This window comes from Amphibalanus amphitrite, unplaced genomic scaffold, assembly GCF_019059575.1.
Source record: "Amphibalanus amphitrite isolate SeventyFive unplaced genomic scaffold, NRLGWU_Aamphi_draft 000616F_arrow, whole genome shotgun sequence".
Classification (NCBI taxonomy): Eukaryota; Metazoa; Arthropoda; class Thecostraca; order Balanomorpha; family Balanidae; genus Amphibalanus; species Amphibalanus amphitrite.
The window spans coordinates 1-20,303 of record NW_024882110.1 but is presented as its reverse complement, the minus strand read 5'-3'; the positions used below and the strand labels follow the sequence as shown (position 1 = coordinate 20,303).

General features: G+C 47.3%; 1 protein-coding gene across 1 annotated transcript; it reads left to right on the top strand.

Moving 5' to 3' along the window:
• Positions 1-327: 327 nt before the first annotated feature.
• On the top strand, positions 328-9,990 carry LOC122363324 (flocculation protein FLO11-like). Its single transcript, XM_043332451.1, has 4 exons — positions 328-346; positions 4,365-6,708; positions 8,492-8,605; positions 9,312-9,990. The coding sequence occupies exons 1-4, from the start codon at positions 328-330 to the stop codon at positions 9,547-9,549; spliced, it is 2,715 nt and encodes a 904-aa protein (XP_043188386.1). The 3' UTR covers positions 9,550-9,990.
• Positions 9,991-20,303: the final 10,313 nt, after the last annotated feature.

The following is a 20,303-nucleotide window of genomic DNA, read 5'->3' as shown; positions in this document are numbered from 1 at the left end:
GGCCGAATTTGTTTCGCACTGGAACCACATCCTCAAGCTGCACCATAATAAGTCACCACTCTGGGTACAGGAGAGTTTCACCACCACCCATCACATCATGGGAGCCTGTGACCGCGAGCTGTGCCGGTGAATGTGGAGGATGTCAACCGTGGGAGCGCGCCGGGGTTGCAGACGGTCCACCGGACCCCACTGCACCCGGTCGACCTTCCACTGGGCCGGGTCTGCAGCCCCTCCCCGGCCCAGGGGTGACCGTATTGCCCTGGTGCGTCCTCCCGGTCAGGACGGTCAGTTGGTCAGCGGGCTCCCCGGCGCACGCATCGGCCGGAGATGGCTCCTCTAAGAGCACGTGAGTAGAAGTGCATCATCATAAGAAAGGTTCTCGTTCCTTAGTAAGCTTCTCGCCGTCTCAATGGCCACTGACCCCGCGTGGAGAGTGACTCACCCAAAGCGGCGCACTCGGGCTGCTAGGAGACCACTGAGTTTGTACGGCCATGTCGGTGTGGCCACGGAAGCATGGCTCGGCTCCCGTCCCTCTGATCAGAGACCAGGTGTTCCGAAGCCGCTGAGGTGGTCTGGCTAGACCGAGCCGCTCCCGTAAGCGGGACCACCGTGCCAGGTAGCACTCCGGCGGGTCCGCTCAGGATCGGGCGCGATTAGTTCTCTGAAAGGATTGAATGGGCTCACGGCCTGCATGATGGATCCGGCTCGATGAACTTGTGCCGAGTATTGTGCAAGGCTAATGATAGACCAGCTCCGTTTTAACGTCCGACGGAGTGGCACGAGCTCAGCATCGCCGCAGAGCTCTTTTGGGAAACACGAGACAAGATAACAGCATCAGATAACCTTTGTGGTCTGAAATAATAAGTTGTAGTTAAATTTCAGCGTAAATCGCCATTGCAGTTGATTAAATCCGACTTAATCAATCTGATAATATAAAGAGCCAATTGCAAACCGCTGCACGCGAGGAATCTTGTTGGTAGGCTACATGCTCGTTGGCAGATGACAGGCTAATCTACGGATTATTCTTGGCCCATTTTTCTACTTCTTGGTAAATATCATAAGTGTAACTTAGCTGACCCATAAATATTTTAAATATTGATATCATAAATTATATGATCGTGTATTGTTAGGATCTCTATTATGCCTGAGCATACGCTTCATATCGAATTATTGAAGTATTTACTTGGGCAGTGTTTACATAAACAGATTGTACAGCTCAATCCAAGGCTATAGAACTCCATCAAGTGAACCGATGCATAATTATTAATTGACCTTCCAGACATAGATGACAGCAGATGATTTGACGAGAGAATAGCATGGTTGGAACGAGTAAGCAGCCTTTTTTGTAGGTCGACATGGATTGTTGCATATACTGTTACACATACATAATTGTCACAGTCGCACCCAGCCCCCACCAAATCTTCATCTGGCATCGGCATTTTGCTACTGATGACGCCATTCCTAGCAACCGAGCGTCCCTAGCAACCGAAAGTGAAGACGTTGCACCTTCAATAAACGATCGTCAGCTAACTTCGTCAACAACAAAGAAATGAAATCTATTTATGTTATGTTGTAAAAATAACTTGTGATAATAATTAAATCCTGATTAAATCCATACTTAGTAAAGCTTACGATACATCAAATTCGTAACGTGTGCAAAAATGTCTGACCCCAGGTCACTTATGGTCAGGTTACCAGGCAAAGTGAAGTGACCATGTATCTAAGAACTTTGTGATTCAGTCATTCCTACATTATACATTCCAGCAGCTTGAAACTCAGGATAGGTATTGCATGGGGGAATCAGTACCAACAATTTGTTTCTCTCAGAATTTGGATATCAGTGACCTAAGGTCAGGTCAATTTTGTGACCTCTCCATTACCTATACGTAAATCAAAGGGAACAAGTTGAAATGTTTTTCTTTTGGCTTAAAACACCCTCAAACGTCAAGAAACACAGGTGAGCATGACACACTGAACCGAAAAATGCTTCTATGACCCGTTTATGCCCCTGAGGTCATTTCAGGTCATGAAACGTCTCCAACATTTTTTGACAATACATAACTTTAGATAGAAATATGCTAGAGAGCTGAAATGACCATTAGTGTGTTCAGCTCAGCAATACAAATCGAATGACATCCAACATGACCTTTTCTGTGACCTTAACCCGAGGTCAAATTCTTAACCCACGCGCTTATAGGGGGGAGGGTCGACCGGACCCCCCTGCCCTCCGTTTTTCGCGAATACCTAACTCGCGTAAAAAAGTCGCCGATCGCGACAAAACCTTCAGTACCCTCGAGGAAATTAATTATAAATCTACCCTAAAAATCATGACCCTGACCAAATTGACCTTTGACCTGTAAGTTGTAACCTATTCCTCGAGATCATGTTTGGCCGGAATCGCGATTCTGCGTATGTCAGCATAGTATCCGCGCGATTGCAGTGTTTTTGTGGTTTTAAACATTTAAACATGTGAAATGATATTGGTCCCATGCATTATTTTGGGTGTCAAAGTCGCCTGAAGGTCAGGTCAGGTTATTGACCTTTGATGACCTCGGTTCACTTTTTCGAGTTTTACATGTTTCTAGGCTAGTTTTTGGAGCTGATTTCGAATTTAGCAGTTCTTTCAACAGCTTCGAAGTAGTTTTGGTGCCTTCGTAACATGTTACGAAGCTGTCAGTGGCGGTTGACACCTACAATGAATCCCCGGCTGGACCCCACCCCTGCTGGGTGACCTTCACCTGACCTGACCTGACCTGGCCTAAATGCATGAAGACATCATCTGTGATCAAAACTAACATGATATTCGTGATCAGCACCGCGAAAAACCTCGTAGCAACCACACTTTACGACGTTCTAACAGGTCCCGATTTTCCCGACTTTTGGGTCATTGACCTGACCTGGAAGGTCAACCAATGAGCTAGACCTTAAATTGGGTATCATCGGCTTGCTCTCGTCACGGGCAACACGCTCTTTTATGCGAAGCTCTAGCTCAATCAGTGGCCAAACGGCGAGGGTTTAATTGACCTTTTCCGGTCAATTTTATCTGACCTTGACCACGTTGCCTCAAATTAGGAATTTCAGGGCATACTTCTGATGCGCCTCGGTGAAACTTTTCCAACGCCACCTTGCACGTGTCACTACGATGCTTAGCTTCGGAAATATAAATACATCGTTCCGCACGTATGCGTAGCACGAAGTGTAATATCAAAAGGTTTCCACGTGCGAAGCATGTGGACCGGTACCTCAGCACACCTATTCGTACAACGCCTTCAAGCGTTTGTCCATGTTGTGCCATTGTGCCGAGTTTTAGGTGCTTAGGTCAAAGTTTTCGGACGTCGGAGAATGCCTCATCAAAACATGTTTTTCGTCCCGAGCATGTGCAATATGTATCTCTCGGTGCCGATTATTCCATATGTCAGTGGTTTGGTACCGGGACATGTGACCTACAAATTTGGCAACTGGACCTCCCTCGGATTGGCTTAAAACGTCGATAAAAGGTTTTTGTTCTCAATGTGTTTGTCGGCAAGTCATACGCGCCACGTGACAGAGAGTGACCCGGGACCTATACCATCACCTGCCTCCAGAAATGGCACGTCAAACGGCACCACCATCACCTCGATCCGATCATCCATGTAAAAATAATTACAAATTTATTTGCTTTACAACGTTTCACAGCAGAGATTTTTGACGACGCTTTGTCGGCGCCACTATCTTCCATGGGAGGTCCCTTCGAATTGCCAGTCCAGTTTATTTATACGTCTATGAATTTGTACCAAATTTTATAGTAGTATCGTAAAACATTTATTTTCTTTTTATATCATCTGTTCCAAATTGAAAACAAGTCCATGGTGCCTTACTTTACATTTCCAACAATTATTTTCACAAAATCAGATGCTTGGCAATGGGTTGCCCTCCCTTCAAATTTAGTTTCAACTAGGCCTGTCTAGTGGGATACTAGAAAAAATATTCCAAGCACCAGTGACGTCACAATTTGTCCAACCTTATGTTCTAGTAATCTTGGTCGCACCTCTTACTGGGCCAATCGCGTCAGAAGGCAACAAGATGTTTCTCCAGCCCTCATCATCTCAGACAGGGAACGGGTCACATCATTGCTTTGTCCTCCGGCACATGACATTATTTGAGCACTGGTAAATAGCTTGAGGAATAAAACGGTCGCTCTACACAGAAAATTAGTTTGACAAGTGAATTACAATTCATAGCGCGAGGCAAAATAACGATGCAATTTGCCCATAAAATTCGGGAAAATGTTTTAAGCATGTCTAATTAATGCTCAAATTAAACAACAGGATGGGTCGAATAATTATCTTTCACTCACTACATTGTCCTTTTTCATTGCTTCACAGCAGTTCTCCTCCTGCTGCTGGCCACCGCAGGAGGCGGCCAGGGCTCACCGGAGGAGGCTAACACGTCCACGGCACCAGGCGCTGCCGGAGACGGCGGCTCGCTCCCTGAGATCGAGGCCTCTGAAAAGCTCGGGTACCTGCCTGTGCCGTCCGCGGACCATGATGCGGTACCTGCCGGTGTTGAGAGAAAAGAGAAGGGAGCAGAGTCTGCATCAGGCGGTAACCAGCATCGGAGAAAGATAATGAGAAAACGGATGCGTGTCGTTGGCCATGTCTCGGCAGCAGAAAAAGAAGATAACGATGAAGTTCAAACTGTCGAGACCCTGACACCAGATAATACGAAAGCCAACACTAAGGCCAGGCAGAGAGCAGTAACAGCAAGTGCTTCAGACGGTAAAAAGATTAAATCATCTCTCCAAGGCCCTGTCAGGAGGCGAGTGATCAAGAGAACTAAGAACGCGCCAAGCTCGTCTTCCCAGTCCAAACGCCCAGCCGGCGCCTCATCAAGAAGCCGACAGATCATTAGAAGGCGGGGACCTAGTCTCAGTTCCAAAGACAAATCTTCAGCTATCACTTCAACCACGGCACCTAATGGCTCCTCCCCCAACAGTTCCAAAACGCCAATCAAAAGACGTAGGATAGTAGGCGGAAGGAAAGATCACTCGGCAGCTGCTCACCCAACTTCATCCCCTTCACAAAAGCGGCGAGGTAGGCGTCCGCTGGGAAGTGTTTCAGCATTGGTGGCCTCCTCACCGGAAGTGCCCTCTGTGCAGCCGCTGCTCGTACGGCCTCGCGTTGCACGTGCTGATGGATCCACTGGCGCATCGTCAGTTATCCCCCTTAAGCGAAAAGTAATTCGTCGACGAGGGCGTGTCTTGAGCGATGCCGATTCTCGGACTGGCAGTTCCGGTAGCAAGCAGAACAATGGTGCAGCCGCAGCTTCCCCAACAGTTATCCGAAGACGCGTTCGTGTTAGAAACCCGGACAAATCGTCCACACCTGGTATTTCTAGGAAAGTTGTGACCAGCTCGTCAACAGGGGGCCCTCCTTCCCCCAGAACGAACGGTAAAGCGAGAGGAAAGGCTTGCAGACGACCGACAGAAGAGGCAACAACACTAGTGGATTTCAGCTCGGATGGTGCTTCACCTGTCAGGCCCCTGGACGTTAGACCCCGTATAGCTCGCGCTCGCGGTGCAAGCGGTGGTCCCGGAGGAATTAATACTATCGGCTCTTCGTCCGACAAGTCTCCATTCCGGCAGGTCACTCGAAGAAGGGTTATCAAGCGTCGCGGAGGCCAGAAGGCTGTCAAGGTCGTTACGCCAATTACCTCCCGCCAAATCACCTCTGCAACTGTCGCCCCCGATCCAGCAGAGACTTCCACTGAGTTCCAACAGCCTACCACCACGACACCATTCGAGGTATCATCTACTACAGATGCGCCCCTGCCGTCAGCTAGCGCTACGCCATCACCATCGCCAGATACCAAGCCTGCGTCACTGCAGACCGCTGCCACCTCGGAGAGTCCCGCAGTTACCGCAGAGGCTCAGCCAGAAGATAGCATCACTTCTTGGCCAGCTGTTGCAGTAGCCACACCCCAGCCAGCTACCAAGGAAAGGAATCGCAACGGCCGAGGACGAAGACCAGCAAAGCTTTCTCGTAAAGTAATCCGAAAAAGGCTGCCATCTGTAATTGCAGATAAGGCCGTTACCATTCCGTCCATAACAAAGGTTTCTCCCGATGCGTTTGCTGTGTCCAGAAAGGAGCCAAAAGTTGTGGCCACTACGCAAAAGCCTTTTGGAGTCGCTGAGCGCACAACAGACGATAATCTTCCTCGCGACGATTTGCAAAGAACGGTTGAGGCGCCTGCAGCATTCCCCAGGAAGCCAAAGCCAGGTAGCGAGCCAGATACAGTCTCACAGCAGCCAAGTGCTGAAGTTCCAAGTGCAGCAGTACAAGATATCCTCGCTCCAGGCTTCTCTCGCATCCAAGCTATTCAGCCAAGTCCGGAGCAAATTCGAGGGCGACGATATCAAGCCATCAGCCGCCAATCCTCTCCTTCACCCACCACTTCGACGCCCTCTCCTGTCACTCCCAGTCGCGACGCGTTCCGCCCTGAGCTACGCACGAGGAAAACTGCCACGAAATCATACATCCCCCGTCCTCCACCGTCGCAGGTCGACAAATCGAACCGGCAGTCTTCGGGGCAGCACCTACAGCCAGCGACCAACAGCTTCCAGCAGCCCCTGGAAGGCGGTGCTGGCTCGGACACCGTCGGCGACCTCCAGAGCACCCTCCCGGCAGGAGGAGGGACCGTCGTGGGCGACCGGTCCGTCACCCAGTTCAGGTCAGTGCCCGAATTAATTTAAAAACATTTATGCACACAGATATTGCACTACTCACTGCGTGTTCGCTACATTTTTTAAGCGGCATTGGCTTGGTGATCACATTCCAAGAAGTTAGCATCCAATTAGCATCTCAAGTCCCACCAATAAGCGGAACTACCCGAGGGCGGGGAACGTGCCAGACTGACGACGCCTACTATACCGGGTGGCCCAGAAAAAACGTTCCCAACTTTAAATCAGTATTTCTCAGAAAGTGATAAAGATACAGCATTGAAACTTCGAATAGTCAATGCGGCACACATTTTCAGTAAATGGTGTGAATTTCATGGTGTTCGGTAAATTACTTTTTAAACGGTTCGTGTTTCAAGCATGCCATGTAAAAAATACTTTTTTGCTCCGATGTTTACTAAAAAAAATGTGAGTGAACGGGTCACTTTCACCCCGCGGCACCGCGGCCTAGAGCCATGACTTCTACTGGCAGCTAGTCTCATGGATGGTTCGGGTCTCAGGATGACACATTCCCTCAGGCAACCACGATGGCTCTGTGCCAGCGGCATCGGAAGAAGTTTCCAGTTTTCAACCATCTTATGGCTCAAATGCTTTCCTGGCTGACATTCCTCAGAAAAAGTAGTTTTTCAACCAGTTTTTTTTTTTGTCATCTGCTGGCAATGTTGCTTTTCATAAGCTATTCTGTGGTCTTCTGGCACAGGAACCAGTCTGCTTTAGTTTGTTTTGCTTATCCGGTCGATTTACTGTTTGATCTACTGAAAGGAGGGTAATCAGCAGTAATCCATGCACCGTGCCACTCCTGCTCGAAACATGATTTGGTGTTCAATGGCATCCATGAACACCATTTTGGCTCAGTATTTAAATATTTGGCACATGAGTGAGACAAAAATATTTAAAATAAGAACATACGTGTTGGTTTCATTCACGTGCTCTATTTTTTATTCTTTTTTATACCATGGGACGTCTAACCCAATCATCACTATCGTTTGACATCGGCAAAAAAAAAGCAAAAACGTCTTGCTTAATTCAACTCAAGATTGCCAGCTTGAAAATGATGGTATAGTGTTATAAGTTGGCATACCAATGCGCAAAGAAATGACGCAAACTTGATGAAAATTTTGGTTCGATATTTGTACTCGAATTTGATATATAGGCCTCCAAAGTTCGGAACGTTTTTTCTGGGCCACCCGGTATAATCGTCCGCTATAGGTCGATCTAGTTATGTCACCGGTACGTCCGCCGGTGATCAAATAACACTCGGGGGGGGGGGGGGCTGCGTGTCAACCGACGACACCCGCTCGCCACACTTCTTGGAATCGGCTTGTGGCATTGGCTCGGCAGGTTCATCGTAGGACACCACTTCAAACATAGCATCCGCTAGGGTAAATTTAGGTGTAGCGCAGTCCCAAACGGACCAGCGATAAACCATTTTGTTCTCTATATGTGTATTGACATTTATTGATGTTTTATCTTAGGTGTATGAAATATTCAAAGATAAATGCCATAGAGATGTGCAATAGTTTGCCAGGTTATTTTAAAATAGGCATGAATTCTCAAGAGGAAATACGAGGAACGATTGTTGGCTCCCTGAGCTAGTAGCATAGCAGCCTGCAAAGTTTCACTGAATTGATTGATGGCTATTCAGACCTCACTTCACAAGTACAGCACAGCTCTTGCGGTTGAATACACGGCAACTACGGGTATTACGTCAGCTAATGCTCTACGCACCCTTTTGGTCAGTTTCTCTGACATGATCTCGTGTTTGCGGTGTTGCAGCTGTGACGGCCGGCCGTACGGCTACTACGCCGACATGGAGACTGGCTGTCAGGTGTTCCACATCTGCACCCCGGTTCTGCAGACCAACGGAGCCCAGCAGATGCTCAAACACAGGTGAGCGGCACCCATAAATACACTGAGGTCGATACTCGGGTACTGGTGAACAGCACTCTAACAATGGTGGGAAACACTTACGTGACTGGAGATTCATGCTCAGAGCGAGAAGCACTCAAATGCATGAGGCTGATGCTCAAACACAGGATGTCCGTTGACAAGGATCAGAGATGATCGATGCACTCAAAAGGTGAGACAAAGAAAAAAAGGTGGGCTCCATCAAACGCAAGTGGGAGGATGGCCTAAACAAACCGAGCCCCCCCCCCCAAACACTCCTGTCTAAACCGTTATAACACAGTTGTAGCACAGTTGAGCGACCTTCAAACACGGGAGAACCGTGGATAGGCGTGGAGTTGAGAACATAAGCGGCTTTGGTCCTTGACTAAAAATAGCTGCCGTGTCTTCCTATCGGCTCTTGTACGATTCTTATTCGTATATTAATGAGTTGTGAAGTGTATTTGTCTCTAGCCCTAGTGTTATGCGTTTGAACCTGGCACAACAAATGATTCACAAAAACATTGATGGCATAGTGCATATAATTCTGTCATGGTGTAGCAAATAGAGTTACCAGATTGCCATTAAACCCCGTTCCGATGTTAAACCCTGGTGGCTATTCGACGTTCGTTCACGGCAGGCGGTCATACCATCGAGCACCGCCCGAGTCGGCCACGCTCAGTCTAATCGGCTTGTCTTTCCCTACCAACAGCTTTTTCTGCAACAACGGCACGGTGTTCGACCAGCGAACTCTGAGCTGCCGCGTGACGCCGGCCGCCATGCCCTGCGACCAGTCGGAGCAGCACTACGCCTCTGTGGACTTCTTCACGAGCTACAACTACTTCGACCGGCTGCGACAGGACCAGGAGCAGCGTGACCGGCAGACTGGGCAGCAGCAGCGGCTAGACACACTGCAGGACCTGGAGCGTCTGGAGGCGCAGCTGGCTTGAAACGAACCGCTGTGCATTTGACCTGACTTTGTCTATTGGAAGGAGGCGTTGGCGCGCTGTTGTATCGTCCGTAGACGACTGCTGACAGACTGGAATGATCGTGAATAGTGAATAAGCGATACTTTGACAACTTCCTCACGTCATGTACCTAAGTGTTGAGCTTATGCTGTCCTGTCCATTCAAACGACGCACTTAAAGAATAGAAAACTTGCTAAGTGTTTTATCAAGAAAAGCACTTGAGTCTAGCCATCCTGCTTCGCAAGAAAGTATTTAGAATATCGCTTTGAATACGTTAGCTTGCTGCGTTCAATATGTCAAGTACACGTCCGCATTTATCCTTGGCTCCACGATGTCATTTCCTGAGAAAATATGTGAGGTGTAGCGCTGATTGCGGTATCAATGTCGCATTCAGCATGTCGAGAATGCACAGCAACCATGTTCCGTGACTGTATCGCAGACGTGGAACCCGGGCGACGGCAGTGGTCCGATCGTAGCACATCGATACAAGATGAGCCGGACAATTCCACGTTCACACACGTTTTCACCCGGTCCATTGGCTGGTGGTGACAAGTGACAGACGTTCGAAGTGAAAAAGAAAACTAAAGCGAAGGCACATCAAGCATCTTTTGTGTGGGCTGGAACGTTCGTATAGTCTGCCTAGTCGATCTAACCCCACAAACGACGACTTGTTCTGTGTGCACCAACCTTCCAATTTTTAACCCTCGTCCCGCTGGGGGGGGGGGGGGGGGCAATTTGCCCCCCCCCCTGTGGTTTTTCCTGAATAGCAAGAAAACGGTGGCGGGCAGCGCCGCCAAATTTTCAGTACCTTCCCAGGCATTAATTTGACACTTTCACACAAAATTTTCAAAATTTTAAGTCTTAGCTCACCTAACGTCAGGAGTTATTGAGGTCAGACTGAGGTCATAGGGTAAGGTGCCTAATTAGCGACCCTTTCCGATTTGCGACCTACCTCCCTACAGAAAAACTGGCAGGAGAAAACGGGGTAAAAACATCGTCAAAAGGTCTGCCATACTTTGGTTATCAAATTAAATTATTTTCCGGTCGTCGATGTTTCTAGTGGGACGTTTCAGGCGAGTTTAAATAAAAATGACGAGTTTCTTATCCAAAATTTCTGTGTTTGGGCCCTCTCTGACGAAAAGTGATGCACATTAGGATGATGCACCTTTTTTATTCTGAATCGACATTCCTTTTTTAACCCGCGCCGTGCTGGGGGGGGGCGTTTTTACGCCCCCCCCCCTCAGGTTTTTCGCGAATATCTCAAAAACGGCGGCGCGCAGCGCCGCCGTTTTTGGTACACGTGTTCCTACATCATTTCCGCACATGTTGTGAAAATTTCAGACCTAGGCCGTTCAAGGTCAGGTCACCAGGTCACGTCAAGTGACCGTACCTCAGAAAAAGTTCAAAGGCTCGCTATAGCTACACCGACTGAACGATCACTTTGAAACTTTCAGCGATTGATATGAGTAACAGTATGTATAAAATGTATATCTCGGATTTTTGATATCTGTGACCTAAGGTCAGGTCAATTTTGCGACCTCTCCATTATAAGTCAATGGGAGAAAATTGAAATGCGCCTCTTTTGGACGAATATCGTTCAAAACGCTCTCAAACATCGGTTCATAGGTAAACATGACACACTGAATAGGAAAAATGCACCTGTGACCCCTCTGTGTGCCCCTGAGGTCATCTCAGGTCATGAACGGTCGCCAGCAGTTTTTTGGCTATAACTTTTGATAGAGACGTGCTAGAGCGGTGAAAACACGTCAGATGTGTTCAGCTCGACGATACGGATCGACTGATATGCAACATGACCCTTTTCGGTCAGGTCATGACCTTGACCTGAGGTCAAATTTTCAAAATGACCTTTCAAGGTCAACAAATAGTTCATTCGACGCGTCTCGACGAGAGGAACACGATGCTGGCAAAAGTAATGTCATGGCGCTTATGAGTCAAAAGTTATTGACGAAAAAACGTTTTTCGTAAAAACGGCTATTTTTGGAGTTTTTGCCCTCTGGAGGCTAAACCGTTGACCTGAGGTCAAATCTGAGAACATTACTCAGAAAGGTCTGTAAAAGGGCTATCGAATGCGCTTTTCCGCGGCGCTGTAGCTCTATCGGTTCCCGAGATAGCCGTTGGCAGTTTCCAAAATGTTGAAATAGTCAACATTTTACCTTTGGTGACCTCTGGTGACCTGACCTTTGACCTGACCCAAAAAATGACCGAAGTGTTTTCGTCCTTATTTTTGACGCTCTTTCGATTGCCGCTTACCGCGTGTCGCTACGTGGCCCAGGAGCCGAGTTAGACGGGGGGGCGTGAAAACGCCCCCCCCCCCCCCAGCACTCGGCGGAAAGTTCAGGCCACCAGCACGGCGCGGGTTAATTGATTGCCGTTTTCCCATAGTGAATCGCTCAACTGTGCACAGCATGGCGGTTAAAAATGTGTCGCAACTCATATTTCCTATTTGCGCCTGACATGGTCGCAAATAGCTCAAGAAGGGAAAGAAAGGGGAAAAGAGAGAAATGAAAATGAGGTGTTGCTGAGGCTTGCAATGTGTGGCAGGGGATGCCAAATGTCGTCACCGACTGCAGGGGTGCCGAATTCAGCGCGGACCTCGAATATCATACAAGATAGCCCGCAAAATTTGGGTTTCCGCCTTCTTTTCGCCTTCGGTGCATCACGTGATCAGTTTTTACTTACGTAAATGTGTTGGATAAACGTTCCTGTTCGAGTGATTGAGTGCTTTGCGTATAGGTTACCTTTTTTGAGATCATATTTCATTTTTTCAGGCGTCGCATTTTTTGCCATATTTAATATGGGGAAACCTATAGACTTATTAGCGACCCTCCCCGGTCGCTAATCGGGAAGAGTTCCCTATTAGCGTTTTTTGCAATGGTTTGCCAAAATGCTCACTACAAATAAGTTAGTGAATATTGGGGCAGAAAATGACTATATTTTAATAGAAGAATGAACGATCTCTCCGAAAATCAAGCCAGAAACACAGTGGCACCTACAGAGCGTGAGCAATGACGGTTCAAATTAAAGGGGTCGCTAATTAGGCACCTTACCCTATTCCAGCAAAAAATGAGTAAAAAACATGAAATCTTGAAAAGCTCACAAAAGCTACAGTTACCAAGCAATTTCAAAGTTCTTTAGATGGTCATGTAGACAAAAGGCGGCGCTACAAAACTTACATCTCGGATTTTCACAATTCTGGGATTTTGACCCCCGAAAATTCATTTTTTTTAGAAAAACGCAAAAAATCCACCAAAAAATTTCAAATTTCGAAAAACCGGAATAAATTGATAGTCCCTGCGCTCTTCTATATGCATACCAAATTTTAGATCGATGCCTCCTTTTTTGGCTAAGTTATAGCGAAAAAACTGTTGAATATTGATGACGTCAATTTTTTAAACTCATTTTTTTGCAATTCTAGACCACGTAGGGCAAAGCAAAGACCACCATTGAACTCCCCGTGACGAGCTGCATCGAATCGAACCCATTTTATGCAAAAATATCAAATTTGAAATTTGACCTAATTTGACCTGTCCTTGACCTGCCCTTGACCTGACCTTGACCTGACCTTGACCTGACCTTCAGCCGAACATAATCAAAACTGACCCCAAAGGCTGCCTGACCCACATAATCGCATTTGGCATATAAAATGGACCATAAAACATGCATCACATGATATTTTCATATTGTGACCCTCAGTGACCTGACCTGTGTGACCTAACCTGGTATCAACGACCTCAAATAGCAAAATATGTGTTTGACGAACATTTCCCCGTCGAATATTTTTCAATGAAATGCATTTTACTCGATTTTACAACGCATTTCTTGAAATGCCTGTAAACGGTGAAAATTCGACACTTGACCTGACCTGTGACGTCATCCGTTTGTCCTAGGTCAATGAAATTTGGTCACAAGGTAGTTCCCTGTTGGGGCTATCCAACACCGTTTGCCGTTTTTCGCTATGTTGCGTGGTTCTCGAGATCTTAGGGGGGGGGGGGGGGCAAATTGGCCCCCCAGCGGGGCGCGTTGCTTGGCAGACCCCAACGGGGCGCGGGTTAAAAGAATCGGTTAAAATATAGGATTTATTCAAATCTATTTGACGTCAAGACACATCAAATGTTATTTTTTCTTCTTTTTTTGAAGTACTGGTTCTAGTACTGGACAAATAATGCACCATTCGATTCGTCGTGAAAAACTGCATCAGACCTTTTTTCGGATTAGACCTTTTAGGTCTAAACAATCAACTTCAAAATTTGAACTCTCTTAACCTGACCTTGACCTGACCTTGACCTGACCTCGACCTAAAATTCATCTAAATTTGGTCAATATCGCTGAGTGTGTTCCATTGAGCTCTGTGAATAAAATAACCTACAAAACATGTGCCGCACATGCCCTTTTCTATAATTCGTTTTTGGTGACCTGACCTTGACCTTGACATTTGAACAACATTTTATGCGGCGTATCTTGCCTTGGTAGCCTAAAAACACTTTTTATAATTTTAGTTCGAACCTTTTGATTGGAAGGATTCACATGGACAGAGCCCCGCTAAGCGAAGCTTGTTGCGTTGACCCTACCCTCTACCCTCCGATCGCGCAATTCCTGTTCTATGACAGAATTTAGAGTCCAAAGTTTAACGTGCGCACATAGCCGCGCACGGCCGGTCCGCTCACTGACTTCGCCTGTATATGGCCTGCCACCAACCGCAACCATACCTGTCAGGAGGCCCATAAACGTCAAGCGCCCGTCGCGCTTCGAACCCGGACTGTTATAACCGAGAACGCGTGCTCTCACCACGCGGAGTCCAACGCTCTACCGTCTGAGCTACGGGATGCTTCGGATTATCATTCTTAGTTCATTCTTCGCCCAGTACACTTCGAAGCCGATAATATAGAAACTTGCATTTTGTACCTTGGACCTGCCCTTGACCTGACCTCTGACCAACTAAGGCAAAAATGGCTCCAAATGAAATTACAATTACACCGTCTGCTCTAACAGCTTAACCCTCGCCGGACCTATTGGTTTTCTACACACGCGCCGGCCGAGGGGGGGGGGCGGGGTACGACCCCCCTCGCCGTTTCGCCCCTGGTGGAGCTAGCGCGTCGCGGAAAAAACGAGCATGTGCGCCATTACGAGACGCAGAGATTGATACCCGATTTTAACCCGCGCACCGACGGGGGGGGCGGATATCCGCCCCCTCTGAGGTTTTTTTCGCGAATAGCGGGAAAACCGCGGCGCTAGCGCCGCGAAATTTGGTACGGCTATTCTCTTATCAATTTTACACATGGTGTGCAGGTTTGAATCTCCTAACTTTTAAGGTCAGGTCACCAGGTCACTTTGAATGACCCAGCCTCAAGTCACTTTTTTGCAACTTTGTCACCGTGCCAGAGCTACAGTAGATGTCGGAGGCCTTTGAAAGTCGCAGGATGTTATAAGGTCATTAGTAGCTACAATTTGCCTATATCTCGGAATTTTGATATCGATGACCTAAGGTCAGGTCAATATCTCGACCTCCCCATTATAAGTCAAAGGGGGAAAAATCAACTCACTGTTTTACCACTAAAACGGGTCGGAATGGCCCCATAAACCAAACATGACTTCATATACGATCAACCTTCACTACCTTGAGGTCTGTTTTGCTGTTGGGCAGCTGTAAGGTCATGTGACGTCATCAAAGGTCACCAAAGGTTTTTTTGCCAATAACTCCGTACAGGAACAAGATACAGCCACGCAGATGGTCTCATTGTGTTCAGCTCGTCAAGGCGCATCGAATGATATACATGATGACCTCGAGGTCACGTGACCTGAGGTCAACCTTTGACATTGACCTTTCGAGTTCAACATATATATCATTCGATGCGGATTGACAAGAGGATCACGATGATGCCCTTAGTTTGTTCCTATCTTGACTAGTTCGAAAGTTATTCGAGAAAAACTCTCCATATCTAGCGCCGCCGTTTTGACTTTTTTACCCCTGTGACGTCATCTTTGACCTGACCTGAAAATTACCTTTGTAAAAATTGTAGACCTTGTCCGTGCGTATCCGATGCCGTTTACCGCTTGTCGCTATCTTGCTTCGTTCTCGAGATCTCAGGGGGGGGGGGCGGTCATCCACCCCCCGTCGGTACGAAGTTGGCGCAGACCCCCGTCGGTGCGCGGGTTAAGGTCCTAGGTCAACCGGTGACCTCTGAGGTCAGGTAAGTGCTCTAAGGTACGGTTCAGTTTTTGGTGAATAACTTCGCAAAAAACGGTCTCAGAGCCGCGATTTTGGCAGCATCGCGTTCGCCTCGCTCAGGCGCGTCGAATGATGTACTTTTTGTTCGGGTCAGGTCAACTTAGGGTGTTGACTTCAGGTCAAGGTCAGGTCAGCACCCCCAGGTCACGAAGTTGGTCGAAAGAGGTCATGTCGCATATCATTCGATTCGGCAGGTCTTCCTGAGTCCATTGGTGGCTTTCCCGACTCGCTAGCTTAATTTGCTTAAGAGCTATTGACGAAAAACTAATATGACCTTGATGACGTCATAAATGACGTCACGCAAGGTCAACATTACAAAAGTGACGCATCTTACCTTGCAAGGATTGCATCAAATCACGATTCTGTGTGCTTGAGATAGTTGGACATCGTTCCCGGCGCCAGAATGGCAGTTTTATTTTTCCCCATTGACTTATAATGGTGAGGTCACGAAAATGACCTGACCTCATATGACCTTTAGGAAAAATCCGAGATATACAAGTTGTGAGACTTATAATGGATACTAGATCCTGCAAGTTTCATTTCCCTGTGACATCTCCTCTGGCAGTGAGGGCGTTGCGAAGTTGTGACATCTGAAGACCGTGCAGAGGTTCACTTATGACGTCATAGGTCAGTGACCTGACCTGACCCGAAAATGCGGTTGGTGTTAAAAGATCTGGCTTGAATCAAAGGTCAGGTATGCCAAGTTTTAGCTCTCTATCCCAGTGTGTTTGGAGCTATCGCGAAAAAACCTATGGGGGGGGGGCGGCACCCGCCCCCCCCCCCCTCTCGGCCGGCGAGGGTTAAATGTGTCAGCATGATTACATGTTTATCCATCACCTTCTTTGCACACTCCTGACCACAGAGAGCGCTCCATATGACACGGCGTGACGGCATAAGCATGTCTTTAATGTGGAATTATAAATCTTGCGGAAAAACGAGCACGTGCGCCGTTGCGAGAAGCAGTGACTATAGTCTGGCAAACCTAAGCAAGAACGGAGTTAAAGCGCCTGAATCACTTTCGTCGCCTTCCCCGTTTTCTACGGCCATCGATTTGGAAGTTAGACAAGGAGGGGGGATGCGGCAGAATATCCCCCCTCCCCAGCAGGGCGCGGGTGATTATAAGCCACATACATTCGTTCAAAGACATCATCATCGACAATATATAGGCACTATATAAGCTGCTAGTACAGCTCATGCTGAAAATGACTGAGAATGAGTCATGGACCTAATTTGTCCAAATCGTATCAAATGTGACCCAGATAACCGCATTGAGAACGGCTCAATTGAGTGACGACCATCGTCGGCTCGGCAGCTCTATGGTCGACAGACTCCCAGACAGCAGCGACAGCGACATCGTGAGGCAGCGAGCTTATGCCAGAGGCAGTCTACATGGCGTGCTTCATAGATGGCACTACTTGTAACATTAGGTTTCTGTAACCGCATGTGAATGGCATGTGAAGCTTTCCTGTTTTGCCCCCGAAAAATATGGGAATGATATTTTCATCAGCCGTCAGTGGTAGGGTAATGGATGTGCTGGATTTCTTTTATGTGTAATGAAAAAGGTAAAACATGTAGACTTCATTTAATTCAAGGCTGACACTATGTATGACCAGAGATGACCGTTTTTTTATCCAAAAATACCTAACCCTATAGGCCGTACTGGTGTTTTGCCAGAAGTTAACGTAACGGGGTTGAGGGTCCGTGGCATTGGACCCCCAGCCGTTCGGCCCCTAATCGAGCCAGAGCTTCGCGAAAAAAGAGCGTGCTGCCGGTAGCCGAAAGGAGGCCGATGATACCCAATTGGAAATTCCTGCAGATCATTGTTTCACCATCCGGTCAGAACAAAGTCGGAAATTTGCTTTTGAGGTAGGTGGGGTCAGGTCAGGCCTAGTCAACACTCAACAGCAGGCGTCCCGTCGGCTATGTATACTAGTATAGGTGTCAACCACCGCTGACAGCTTTTTAGCCCACTCATGACTGGGGTACCTTCAATAACGCGAGTGACTGAGGGGGGAGGGTCTTCAGAGCCCCCCCTATCTCCGAAACTACTGGGCCGAGCGTCAAAATTCAAACGGCGTCTGATAGCCCTGGAACACTGTCGAATGAAACCTGATTTCATTAACCTCGAGGTCACTAATGACGTCACAGGTCAGGTTAAAGTAAAAACTATCAGCATTTTGGTTGTTCACAACTTAGGCTCACGCCGCCGGCTAACAAGTCCGATCAGGCTCATTTTTGGTTTACGCTCTTCTTGATATATGACTTAGATACTCTGAGGGTACCAAACTTGTACTTCGATCTTTTCAGGCCAAGGCCAGGTCATCCTAGGTCAAAAAAGGTCAAAATTTGAAAATGATTTTTTTTTCCAAGGCAACAGGTGTCTATCAAATGTAGTTTGAGCTCAGGAACACGATGTGGCCATTTAAGTTACTGCACGAAGTCAAAAACGTAATGAAAAAATGAATTTGAATAAAAAATATTTTTGTTTCAAATTTTGAATGCAATGCGTATAGCTCAGCAATTTTTGAAGATATTAGGCTACAACTTTCTATAGTAGTTCATCGGTGGATGTACTATCCTTATGAATAGGTATTCGGGTTTTTCAAAAAGTAAAAAAGTTACTGAAAAATAAAAAAACATTCTCGCCCGCACATGGGGGGGGGGGGTGTTGCCACCCCCAGGTAGTTGTTCTGCTCTGCACTAAACATTTTTAAAGCTATGTAGATGCCTGATGTTTCGTATAGGTGCTTCTATATTCTTTCTCAGCGTCCACTGAAAATTTCAAATTTCTGTGGCTTTTGATTTCGGAGATATGACCTTGTTTTTAAGGCCATGTCATGACCCAAATGACCAGAAATATAAAGCTTCTGGTCACCATAAATACCGCATGCCTAATGAAATTTGGATACCAACTTTCCTTTTGAATAATTGATCGAGCTCAAAATCTGCCAGTAAGAGGCCACAAGAATAATGGGTATTCATGATCAATAAATAATGCCACGATTATTTGCGAAAATCTTGCTGCTTAACCCTCGCCGGCACAGGGGGGGGGTTGATGCAACCCCCCCTAAGGGTTTTCGCGAATAACTCGCGTAAAAAACGGCCGATCGCGACGAAACTTTTAGTACCCTCGCATTGATCAATTTTACACATTCCCTGAAAATTTCATGACCCTGACTCCAATGACCTTTGACCTGTGACCTCTTTTCCGTGACCATGTTTGGCCGAAATCGCGATTCGGCGTATGTCGGCTCGCATTAGCCGCGCGTTTGCAAGCTTTTCGTGGTTCCAAACGCTCAAACATGTGATTTGATGTTACTCCCATACATTAGGGTGGGTGTCAAGGTCACCTGAAGGTCAGGTCAGGTCATTGACCTTTGGTGACCTCGGGTGACCTTGGTTCACTTTTTCGAGTTTTACATGTTTCTAGGCTAGTTTTTGGAGCTGAATTCGAATTTAGAAACCATTTGAACATTTACGAAGTAGTTTTGGTGCCTTCGTAACATGTTACGAAGCTGCCAGAGGCGGTTGACACGTATTACGAATACCCGTCACAACCCCTACCGGTTGACCTGACCTAACCTGACCCGACCTGGTCTAAATGCTTAAAAACATCATCTCTGATCAAAACTAACACGATATTCGTGATCAGCACCCCGGAAAACCACATAGCAGCCACACTTTACGACTTTCTAACAGGTCTCGATTTTCCCGGTTTTCGGGTCATTGACCTGACCTGGACCTGGTCAGGTCCAGGAACCTGAAGGTCACCCGATGACCTAGGACCTTAAAATTGGTATCATCGGCTTCCTCTCGTGACGGGCAACACGCTCGTTTTTTTCCCCGAAGCTCTAGCTCGATCAGGGGCCAAACGCGAGGGGGGGGGGGTCGTACCAATCCCCTCCCTTGTGCCGTCGAAGGACGCAAAATGGCCTGTGCCGGCGAGGGTTAATCCGCGCCCCACTGGGGGGGGGGCTATTCATAGCCCCCCTCTCGTTTTTCTGCAATAACTTCCAAACTGCTTGACGTATCGAGGCCAAACTTTCAGTACCTTCGGCTGCAACCAGAGCCCAAAATGTGAACAAGCCAGGCATCGATAATTTGTACATTGACCTGACCTGTGACGCCATCAGTGACCTCAAGGTCAATGAAATTAGGTTTCTTGAAAAGTTTTTTTTTCCGGGGCTATCAGACGCCGTTTGAATTTTGACGATCGGCCAAGTGGTTCCGTAGTTAGGAGGGGGGCTATGAAGAGCCCCCCCCCCCCGTAGGGCGCGTTATACGCAGACCCCAATGGGGCGCGAGTTAAACTTTAAAGAGTTGTGCATACAAATATCATTCAACCCCAGAAAGCATTGTTTGCTGCTTAGAGAAGATATTACTACGAAATATAGGACGGAGTAATAGTGCACTGGTTGTGCTTAGCCACCTGACCACAGTCCACAAGTCATCCCATACTACGTAACTAAGAAACCGCAGTGGTCGCCGA